The 12,351-nt window shown below is 38.1% G+C and overlaps 2 protein-coding genes across 2 annotated transcripts in view; one reads left to right on the forward strand and one right to left on the reverse strand.

Annotated features, from left to right (window-relative positions):
- EIF3F (eukaryotic translation initiation factor 3 subunit F) overlaps window positions 1-12,351 on the reverse strand; it is a 288,155-nt gene that overhangs the window by 221,631 nt on the left and 54,173 nt on the right. The gene's annotated exons all lie outside the window — the stretch shown is intronic.
- Window positions 639-1,619, forward strand: LOC105881939 (olfactory receptor 5P76-like). The gene has a single exon (XM_012783932.2). It carries the CDS (start codon window positions 639-641, stop codon window positions 1,617-1,619), a length of 981 nt encoding a protein of 326 aa, XP_012639386.2.

Raw genomic sequence — 12,351 nt, forward strand, 5'->3', positions numbered from 1 at the left:
ATTTATAACATAGTTTCTGCAGGAATTGACTGCATCCATACTGCCAGGGGTTCATGTGCTGATTCCACCACCTGCTATGTAACCTTAGGTAAGTTACTTTAAATTTTCCAATCCATGCTCCCCATGTATAAAATAGAAATTTAAAATACTGAATATTATTTTATAGCAATTAAAAATACACCTATATATATTACTTAATCCTGTGCCAGTAATTTAGTAATCATTCCATAAATGTTAGCTAATATTCACATCTTCATTGCATAATCCTAACTTGATATATTTTAATCTTTTATTGTACTTATGATCCTTTTTTGTAATGTTTATAAATCTTTAGCTTCAAAGTCACTTTAAGTACATTTTATAAAAATAATATAAAAGGATATGCATTATGTGAAGTACGTTTTTTTGTGTTTCTGGTACAAACAAATTTTAAAATATAGAATGACTCATTACACAAAAATAAACAATGAGACTCTAAATTCAATAAAATACTTTTTAGTCCAAACTTTCCTTCAATAATATATTTGTTCATATTACCTTTCATGTGTTTATTAACAAAAATGCAACCAGCAAATTTATAACTGCTTTAATGTACTAATCTCATCACAGGTTCATTTTGGGGGCAGCTACCTTGTCTCATGGATTCCCTGGTGGACAGGAACCACACTGTCACTGCTGTGACAGAGTTCATTTTATTGGGATTAACAGATGATCCAGTCCTTTGCGTTGTCCTCTTCATGATCATCCTGTGCATCTACCTGGTGACCATATCTGGCAACCTCAGCATAATCATTCTAATTAGAATCTCCTCTCAGCTCCATCATCCTATGTATTTGTTTCTGAGCCACTTGGCTTCTGTTGACATGGGCTACTCATCTTCTGTCACCCCCAACATGCTTGTGAACTTCCTGGTGGAGAGAAATACAATCTCTTACCTTGGATGCACCATTCAGTTTGGTTTAACTGCTTTCTTTGGGACAGTGGAATGCTTCCTTCTGGCTGCCATGGCTTATGACCGCTTTGTGGCAATCTGCAACCCACTGCTTTATTCAACCAAAATGTCCACAAAAGTCTGTTTGCAATTGCTCATAGTGGCTTACACAGGTGGTTTTCTTAATGCTTCCTCCTTTATCTTTTCCTTCTTTTCTTTATCCTTCTGTGGATCAAATAGAGTCAATCATTTTTTCTGTGATTTCGCTCCTTTAATTGAACTCTCCTGTTTTGATACCAGTGTCCACACAGCTGTTCCTTCATTTTCTTCTGGTTCCATCCTTATGGTCACTGTGTTTGTCATAGCCATCTCCTACATCTACATCCTCATCACCATCCTGAAGATGCGCTCCACCGAGGGGCGCCACAAGGCCTTCTCCACCTGTATCTCCCACCTCACGGCGGTCACTCTGTTCTACGGGACCACTACATTCATTTACGTGATGCCCAAGTCCAGCTACTCGACTGACCAGAACAAGGTGGTGTCTGTGTTCTACACGGTGGTCATCCCCATGTTGAACCCCCTCATCTACAGTTTGAGGAACAAGGAGATAAAGGGGGCTCTGAAGAGAAAGCTTGGAATAAGACTATTTTCTATTGATTCTTGCTATTGTTGTAGGATTTCATAGAATAATATTTCATAGAAGCCTGTGTATTTTCTTCAGAATACTTAGTTCATATGTAGATATAGATTCAATCCTTTCTGTCTCCACAAGGTTGTAAATTTCATATTGAAGCTCAGTGCCTTTCTTCTTCCCCCATGCATCTAATATTCACAATAATCCCTGGAACATAGTAAGCATAATTGCACATTTGAAATAAAGAGAAAAGAATTAATGAATGGTTGGTTAAATCAATCTTTTGTTCTTTCTTGAAACACTGTCTCTGCTGACTTTGAATCCTGGCCACTGAAATGTTCAATGCTTTCAACTGATTCAAGTGATTGAATGTGACAGGCGTTTGCACAAACTCATACCACATTTACGCTGTTGTCTTGACACTGTTACAACCTAGATTGCAAACTATAGTTCCAGCCTAGTTTACTGAAAGGTTTGTAAACATGCTCTACTGAGTAAGCTTTCCCTTATATATCTGCATATTTGGAGAGTTAGAAGATATAGAAACTAAATATTAGTAACAGTAGCAGTAGCTATGGAAATAGCATTAGCAATAGCAGTTAACATTGAAATTGTTCACTACATTCTGGTCTCTGACTCAGTGATGTAGATGTACAGTATTATCCTAATTAATCCTGAGTATGGCTTCTTAAAAATTTTTTTCAGTCCTTATAGAGGATGTAACAGAGGCATATACATATTAAGCAATAATTCAAGATCACAAATACACTCTTAATACTTTGATTTCTTTTGAGGCATATATTCTCTGTTGTGTCCATAGTGAGGTGCTTTGAAAACACTTCATGATCTGGGGACTTTTGTTTCTGGGACACCTTCCTTTCTCGGTAACTCTTTCTGTTTAAAGTAACTATAGAGACTTCCATATCTGGATATGGGAGGTTAATTTCTATTACCAATTTTCTGGCACAAAATAAGTAAAAGGCTGGGTAAATGTTTTTAAATACATGCATTGGATGACCATATGTTCCTTGTTTTTGCTTTTGTTTATGTGGTGAAGTACATTTATTGATTTACATATGTTGAAAAATCCTTGCATTCATGGGATGAAGCCCACTTGGTCAAGGTGGATTATTTTTTATGTGCTGTTGAATTCTGTTTGCTTGTATTTTACTGAGTATTTTTCCTTCTATATTCATAAGGGATATTTGTCTATAGTTTGCTTTTTTTTGTTGTGTTCTTTCCTGGCTTTGGTGTCAAGGTGATACTGGCTTCATAGAGTGAGTTCCGGAGGATTCTCAACTTCTCCACGTTATGGAATACTTTCTGCAGTATGCATACCATCTCTTTGTAGGCCTGGTAAAATTTGGCTGTGAATCCATCTGGTCTGGGTTTTTTGTTGCTGTTGTTGTTGGGATGTTTTCTATTGCTTCAACCTCATTGCTCATTTTTGGTCTCTCAGGATTTCTATTTCTTCCTGATTGAATTTGGTGAGGTTATGTGTTTCCAGGAATACTCTCATTTCCTCTGTTTTTGAGTGCATAGAGATTCTCATAGCATTCACAGATAATATTTTGTATTTCAGTGGTATCAGTTCTAATATCTCTTTATTCATTTCTGATTGAGCTTATTTGGATCCTTTCTCTTCTATTCCTGATTAATCTAGCAAAATGTCTACTGTTTTGTTTATATTTTTAAGGAATCAAGTTTTTGTTTCATTGATACTTTGTATTGACTTTCTTTCAATTTGATTTAGTTCTGCTCTGACAATTGTTATTAGTTTTCTTCTGTTGGCTTTGAGTTTGTTTTGCTCTTCTTTCCTAGTTCCTTGAGTTGCATCATTAGATTTTGAATTTGTGATCATTCTGTCTTTTTGATGTAGGCTTTAAGGCCATGAATTTACCCCTTAAGACTGCTTTTGCTGAACCCCACATGTTGGTATCTTGTGTCCCTTTTGTCATTCAGTTCAAGGAATCATTTGATTTCTGTCTTAATTTCTTTATTGACTCAATAATTGTTCAGCAGCAGGTTGTTTAATTTCCATGACTTTGTGAAGAATTGAGTGTTTCTCTTGGAGTTGATTTCTAGTTTTATCCCATTGTGGTCCTAGAAGATATGTGATATAATCTATATATTTTTTGAATTTGATGAGACATGTTTTGTGTCCTAAGACATGATCAATCTTGGATAATGCTCCATGAGTTGTATGTATATTTAGTAATTTTGGGGTAAAATGTTCTATAAATGTCTGTTATGCCCATTTGTTCTAGAGTCCTGTTGAGGTCAGCATTTCTTTATTTATTTTTCTAGGTTGGATGATATGTACAGTTCTGTCAGTGGGGTGTTGAAGTCCCTTGCAATTACAATGCTGCAGTTTATCTCTTCGCTTAGGTTTAGGAGGGTTTGCTTTATGAATCTGGGAATTCCTGTGTTAGGTGTGTAAGTATTTAGGATTGTTATGTCTTCTCATTGAATTGCTCCCTTTACCATTGTATAATGATGATCTTTATCTTTCCTTACTATTATTGATTTAAAGTCAATTTTATCTGATATGAAAATGGCTTCACCTGCTTTCTTTTGGTTTCCATATGCATGAAATATTTCTTTCCATCCCTTCATCTTGAGGTTGTATGAGTCCTTGTAGGTTAGATGTGTTTCATGGAGATAGTAGATACTTGGTTTGCTTGTTTTCATTCATTCAGGCAGCCTGGGTCTCTTGAGAAAGCATTTGACAAAATTCGGCACCATTTCATGTTATAAGCACTGAACAAATTAGGCATAGAAGTAAAGTATCTCAGGATTATGAAAGCCATATATAACAAACCCACAGCCAACATCATACTGAATGGGGAAAAGTTGAAAGCATTCTCCCTAAGAACTGGAACAAGACAACAGTGCCCACCGTCACTGCTTCTATTTATCATCATGCTGGAAGGTCTATCCAGGGCATTCAGGAAAAGAAAGCTATAAAGAGTATCCAAATTGGGAAAGAGAATGTAAAATTATCATCTTTTGCTGATGATATGATCTTATATATAGAAAACCCCAAAAACTCCAACAAGAGACTCCTGGAATTGATAAATAAATTCAGCAAAGTCTCAGGTTACAACGTCAATGGACACGTATCAATAGCATTCCTGTACACCAATAACAGTCAAGCTCAGAGTCGAATCAAAGATTCCATTCCATTCACTATAGCTACAAAGAAAAGAAAATACCTACAAACATACTTAAATAAAGAGTTGAAATATTTCTACAAAGAGAACTATGAACCACTAAGGAAAGAAATTGCAGGTGATGCAAATAGATAGAAAAGTACATCATGCACATGGATCTGTAGAATCAACATGGTGAAAATGGCCATGCTACCCAAAGCGATTTATAGATTCTATCCAACCCCCATCAAAATACTAATGTCATATTTCACAAATCTAGAAAAAAATAATTCTATTCTTCATTTGTGCCCAGAAAAGAGCCTGAATAGCCAAAGTAATCTTAAGCAAAAAAACAAATCTGGGTGCATCAAATTACCAGAATTCAAACTATATTAGCAGGCTGTAGTAACTCAAACAACACGGTATAGGCATAAAAATAGAGAGATTGAACAATGAAACAGAACAGAGAAACCATCCACATATAAGCAACTGACCTTTGACAAAGCAGACAATAATATACACTGGGGAAAGAATGCCTATTCAATAAATAGTGCTGGGGAAATTGGATAGCCATGTGTAGAAGAATGAAACAGGTTCCATAACTCTCACCACTTATAAGTATTTATTCAAGTTGTATAAAGGACTTAAATGTAAGGCATGACACCATAAGCATTCTAGAAGAAAATTTTGGATGAACTCTTCTAGATAGTGGCCTACACAATGAATTTATGAAGAAGACCCGATGGCAATCACAGTAACAACAAAAATCAGTAAATAGGATTTGATTAAACAAAAAACTTCTGCACACCTAAAGAAATAATCAGCAGAGCAAACAGAGAGCCTACAGAATGGGAGAAAATATTTGCAACCTATATATCCGATAGAGAATTAGTAACCAGTATCTACAAAGAACTCAAGCATATCAGCAAGGAAAAAATAAACCACTTTATTACAAAGTGGGCAAAAACATGAATAGAAGTTTTTCAAAAGAAAACAAAAGGCAAAAGGCCAATAACATATGAAAAAAATGCTCAATGTCACTAATTATCAGGGAAATGCAAATTAAAATCACAATGAGACATCACCTTACCCAGTTAGAATGGCTTTTATTAAAAAGTCCAAAAACAGATTGGGAAAATGGTGGAGTAAAGGTAACCCCCCGACTCCTGCTCCCAGAGAAGGAGACATAGATCTTGGTCTCCTACACGCAAGTGGATCTCCCACTATAAGGACAGCATCGAGAATCCACAGAGGTTCAGCGTGGGACTCTTTCAAAAAAGGAAAACAAGGTGATTGGGAGATAAGATTGCGTTCTCTGGGGAGTGCAAAGCAAACAATAGGGTGTGTGGGAGGGTGCTGGCCCACCGGGCCAGGGGGTGAAGTGGGTTCAGACCCACAGGAGAACTCCTTGCTTCCTCATTGACCTCTACACACACCCAGCCAGGGACCTGTCTGAATTTGGTGCAAAATTGTGGCAGAAGAGGATGCTGGAGAGTCCCGTCACTGGTGGAATGCACCGTGAACTCCCCTGAGCCCTGTGCTAGGATGGCTCCAAGATGGAGGAAACGGAACTGAGCTGATAGGGGAGGCAGTTAGATGTCTTGCCTCCAGTAACTAACGGGACCAGCCCTACAGAGCTGTTCACTAAGTTGGGGACTCTAGGCTGTAACTGCCTCGGGCGAATAAGACTGCACAGGGCTGGTCAATAAGAGCGAGGCCTATGGCTGAACAGGTGGTCGGGCAGGTAGCATAGAGGAGGCTACGGGGCGTCTTGATGACCCAGACTCCCAACCCGGCACCTGCCACACCCTAAACAGACGTCCCCAGTGCTGGTGCCCTGCGAGTGGGCAAGCGGTCGCCATTGAGGGGGTCCACAGCCCAGCCCTCATATGGTGCGGGGGGCAAGCCCTCCTCCCCTGCCTGGCCTAGAGTCTCTCCTGGCAAATTCCGCCCCAACACAATCTGCAATCGGCTCAGCAGGCCTGGCTCGATCAACAAACTGCTGAGAGAACTAGCGCCAAAGGGAGCCACAGCCACTGGGGCGCCAGGGTGCGGGGCAGACTGGGGAGCTACTTCCTCCCCCTAGCCAGCATCTCTCCTGCCGAAAGTGGTAGGCTCCACCCCTGGAGGCGGAGCGAGACAAAAACCCACTCTCCCCCAGATCTAGGGAGAACCTGCTAGACCTGTGTAGTGCGTAAGCACACAGTATAAAAGACTTTGCTTCCCAGAACAGCTTAGGTCACCCAGTTGAACAAAAACCTGGGGCAGGATCTCCTCCCCGGTATGGGTAGGCTCCACAAGCAACGCCCCCCCCATCAGGGGAACCTTCCAAGTGTGGTGGAAGAGCTCCCTCCAGTGGCTGATCAAGAAACTACAGAAGAAACTACAGAAGAGAGGATGCTTGAGCACCGTCAATTGATCCAGATGGGGAAAGCCCAGCAGAAAATATCTGGAAATTCAAAAAATCAAACTGAAAACACTCCCCCTAGGAGATACACCAGTTCTTAAGAAATGGAGACTGAACAAACCCAAAACACTAAAATGACAGAAGAATTCCAAAATTGGATTGTAAGAAAGTTCAATGATATGTAAGAAAAAATGGATAACCAACACAAGGAAACTACGAAGAAAATATAGGAATTGGAACAAAGATTCACTAAGGAAATCGAGGTCTTGAAGAAGAATCAATCTGATATCCTGGAAATGAAGAATCTATTCAGGGAAATACAAAACACAGTGGAAAGCCTCAAAAATAGGGTGGACCAAACAGAAGAAAGAATCTCAGAGATTGAAGACAACATCTTCAAATGAAATAAGTTAATCACAGAGTTAGAGCAGAAAAATAAGAGACATGAGCAAAGCTTACAAGAATTGTGGGATTATATAAAGAAAAATAACCTGCAGGTCCACTGGATTCTGGAGAAGGAGGAAGAAAAAACCCAAAGGTTGGATATGCTATTTGAAGAAATAATTGAGGAAAATTACCCAGGTCTAATCAGTAACTTAGAATTAGAAATACAAGAGGACAACAGGACTCCCGGGAGATACAATGCAAACAGGAAAACACCACAGCATGTAGTCATCAGACTGACCAAAATATTTACAAAAGAGACCCTCCTACAAGCTGTAAGGCGAAAGAAGCAAGTTACATACAAAAGAAAACTGATCCGAATAATGCCAGATTTCTCAACTGAAACAATACAAGCAAGGAGAGACTGGGGCCCCATTCTCACTCTTTTGAAACAAAATAATGCCCAGCCTAGAATCTTGTACCCTGCAAAACTAAGCTTTATATATGAAGGAAAAATTAAGAGATTCTCAGATAAGCAAAGTCTCAGAGAATTCACCAAGACAAGACCAGCCCTACAAGAAATACTCAAAACAGTGTTACCCATGGAACAACATAATAAAAACTCACGAATATAAAACAACCAAAACCTAAAGATTAAAGGCCAGATATTACAATGGCTCAAGAGAGAAATCAAAGCAACAACATCCAACCCAACAGAATGAATAGTAATCTGCCTCACCTATCAGTTATCTCAATAAATGTGAATGGCTTAAACTCCCTACTCAAGAGACATAGGCTGGCTGAATGGATAAGAAAATACAAGCCAAGTATCTGCTGCCTTCAGGAAACACATCTAACTTGCAAGATACATATAGACTAAAAGTAAAGGGGTGGATATCAGTATTCCAAGCAAGTGGAAGCCAAAAGAAAGCTTGTGTGGCAGTTTTAAAATCTGATAACTTAGTTTTTAAACCAACAAAAGTAGTGAAAGACAAAGATGGCCATTATATAATAGTGATGGGCACAGTTCAACAAGAAGAGATAACAATTTTAAATATATATGCACCCAACTTAGGTGCACCCAGATTCATAAAACAAACCTTACTGGATATAAGCAAATTGATTATTAGCAACTCCATAATTACCAGAGATTTCAACACACCAGTGACTGCACAGGACAGATCCTCCAAACAGAAAATTAATAAAGAAATAATGGACTTAAACAAAATTCTGGAACAATTGGATCTGACTGACATTTACAGAACATTCTACCCCAAATCCACTGATTATACGTTCTTCTCATCAGTTCACGGGACATTCTCTAAGATTGACCATGTCATAGGACACAAAGTAAACCTCAAGAAATTTAAAAAAGTAGATATCATACCATGTATCTTTTCAGATCACAGTGAAATAAAAGTAGAAATTAACCCTAACAGAAATTCACATTTCTACACAAAAATGTGGAAATTAAACAACCTCCTACTAAATGATTACTTCATAAATGAAGAAATCAAGATGGAAATAAAAAATTCCTTGAACAAAATGACAATGGAGAGACAAGTTATCAAATCCTCTGGGACACAGCTAAGGCAGTTCTGAGAGGAAAATTTATTTCCATAAATGCCTACAAATAGACAATCTAATGAAACCACTCAAAGAGCTGGAAAAAGAAGAACAGACCAACCCCAAACCCAGCAGAAGAAGTAAAATTAACAAGATCAATTCAGAACTAAATGAAATTGAAAACAGGGAAGCTATTCAGGAGATTAATAAAACAAAAAGTTGGTTCTTTGAAAAAAAATAAACAAAATTGACACACCTTTGGCTAGGCTAATGAAAAGCAGAAAAGAGAAATCTCTAATAAGCTCCATCAGGAACAAAAAAGGAGATATCACAACTGATCCCAAAGAGATACAAGATATAATTTACGAATACTACAAAAACCTTTATGCACACAAACTGGAATGTGGAGGAAATGGACAAATTTCTAGAAACACACAGCCTCCCTAGGCTCAACCAGGAAGAAATAGAATTCCTGAACAGACCAATATCAAGTGCTGAAATAGAAACAGCAATTAAAAATCTCCCTAAAGAGAAAAGTCCCAGTCCAGATGGTTTGGAACCCAAATTTTACCACACTTACAGAGAACTAGTGCCTATCTTGCAGAAATTATTCCACAACATTGAGAAGAATGGCAACCTCCTCGACACTTTTTTTTATTAATTATTTTTTATTTCGGCATATTATGGGGGTACAGATTTTAAGGTTTCAATAAATGCCCTTTCCCCCACTCTCCCCACAAGTCTGAGTCTCCAGCATGACCATCCCCCAGAGGGTGCACATCTCACTCATTATGTATGCATATACCTGCACCCCTCCCCCCTCCCACTTGCCCAATACCATATTACTATAGTATCTATGTGTCCACTTAGGTGCTGCTCAGTTAATAACAGTTTGCTGGTGAGTATATGTGGTGCTTGTTTTTCCATTCTTGGGATACTTCACTTAGTAGTATGGGTTCCAGCTCTAACCAGGAAAATATGAGATGTGCTATATCACCGTTGTTTCTTAGAGCTGAATAGTACTCCATGGTATACATATACCACATTTTATTAATCCATTCTTGGATTGATGGGCACTTGGGCTGTTTCCACAGCCTTGCAATTATGAATTGTGCTGCTATAAACATTCGAGTGCAGGTGTCTTTTTTGTAGAGTGTCATTGGATCTTTTGGGTAGATGCCCAGCAATGGGATTGCTGGATCAAATGGTAGATTCACTTGTATCGCTTTAAGGTATCTCCATATTGCTTTCCACAGAGGTTGAACTAGTTTGCAGTCCCACCAGCAGTGTAGGAGTGTTCCTATCTATCCGCATGCATGCCAGCATTTTTTATTTGGAGATTTTTTGATAAAGCCCATTCTCCCTGGAGTTAAGTTATATCTCATTGTGGTTTTGATTTGCATTTCCCTGATGATTAGAGATGTTGAGCATTTTTTCAGATGTTTGTTGGCCATTCTTCTGTCTTCTATAGAAAAGTTTCTGTTCAAGTCCTTTGCTCACTTCTTAAGAGGGTTATTTGATTTTTTTCTTGCTGATTTTCGTGCATTCTAAGTACATTCTAGTTATCAGCCCCTTATAGGATGCGTAGGATGCAAAAATTTTCTCCCATTCTGTAGGTTATCTGTTTACTTTCATGACTGTTTCTTTGGCTGTGCAGAAGCTTTTTAGTTTGATCATGTCCCATTTATTTATTTTTATTGCTGCTGTGATTGCCTTTGGGAACTTCTTCATAAACTCTTTGCCTAGGCCGATGTCTAGGAGAGTGTTTCCAACATTTTCCTCTAGAATTCTAATAGTTTCCGTACCTTAGGTTTAACTTTGTTATCCAGCGTGTTTTAATTTTTGTGAGAGGTGAAAGGTGTGGGTCCTGCTTTAGCCTTCTACAAGTTGCTATCCAGTTTTCTCAACACCATTTATTGAAAAGGGATTCTTTTCCCCAGAGTATGTTTTTGTCTGCTTTGTCAAAGATTAGATGGCTATATGAGGATGGTTTTATATCAGGATTCTCAGATCTGTTTATGAAGCGAATATTACTCTGATACCAAAACCAGGAAAGGATGCAACAAAAAAAGAAAACTACAGACCAATATCCCTAATGAATATAGATGCAAAAATTTTCAACAAAATCTTAGCTAACCGGATCCAGACGCTTATCAAAAAAATAATCCATCACGACCAAGTGGGCTTCATCCCAGGGATGCAGGGATGGTTCAACATACATAAATCTATAAATGTAATTCACCATAGAAACAGAAGCAAAAACAAAGACCACATGATTCTTTCAATAGATGCAGAAAAATCTTTTGATAAAATTCAGCACCCTTTCATGATACGAACACTTAATAAATAGGCATAGAAGGAACATACCTAAAAATGATACAAGCCATATACGACAGACCCATAGCCAACATCATGCTGAATGGGGAAAAATTGAAAGCATTCCCACTTAGAACTGGAACCAGACAAGGCTGCCCACTATCTCCACTTCTATTCAACGTAGTGCTGGAAGTCCTGGCTACAGCAATCAGACAGGAAAATGGAATTAAAGGTATCCAAATAGGGGCAGAAGAGATAAAACTTTCACTGTTTGCTGATGATATTATATTATATTATAACCCCAAAGATTCAACCTAGTAACTCCTGAAACAGATAAATGAATTTAGTAAAGTCTCAGGATACAAAATCAATACACAAAAATCAGAGGCATTCACATATGCCAACAACTATCAAACTGAGAACCAAATCAAAGGCTCAATTCCCTTCACAATAACAACAAAGAAAATAAAGTACCTAGGAATATACTTAACCAAGGAGGTAAAAGACCTCTACAGGGAGAACTATGAAACACTGAGGAAGGAAATAGTAGAGGATGTAAACAGATGGAAATCCATACCATGCTCATGGGGCGGCAGACTCAACATCATTGATGTCTATACTACCCAAACTGATCTCCAGAGTCAATGCAATACCTATTAAAATCCCATCATCATTCTTCACAGATATAGAAAAAATAATTTTATGCTTCGTTTGGAACCAGAGAAGACCCCACATATCAAAAGTAATTCTAGACAATAAAAACAAAATGGGAAGTATTAATATGCCAGATATCAAACTATACTACAGAGCTATAGTAATTATATCAATCTGGTATTGGCACAAAAATAGGACTATTGACCAGTGGAACAGATCTGAGAATCCTGATATAAAACCATCCTCATATAGCCATCTAATCTTTGACAAAGCAGACAAAAACATATACTGGGGAAAAGAATCC

This window comes from Microcebus murinus, chromosome 4 (assembly GCF_040939455.1).
Source record: "Microcebus murinus isolate Inina chromosome 4, M.murinus_Inina_mat1.0, whole genome shotgun sequence".
NCBI classification, from domain to species: domain Eukaryota; kingdom Metazoa; phylum Chordata; class Mammalia; order Primates; family Cheirogaleidae; genus Microcebus; species Microcebus murinus.

What these genes read in the sequence shown, in the direction of transcription:
- LOC105881939 (XM_012783932.2), top strand. Translation starts at nt 639, where the DNA reads ATGGATTCCCTGGTGGACAGGAACCACACTGTCACTGCTGTGACAGAG.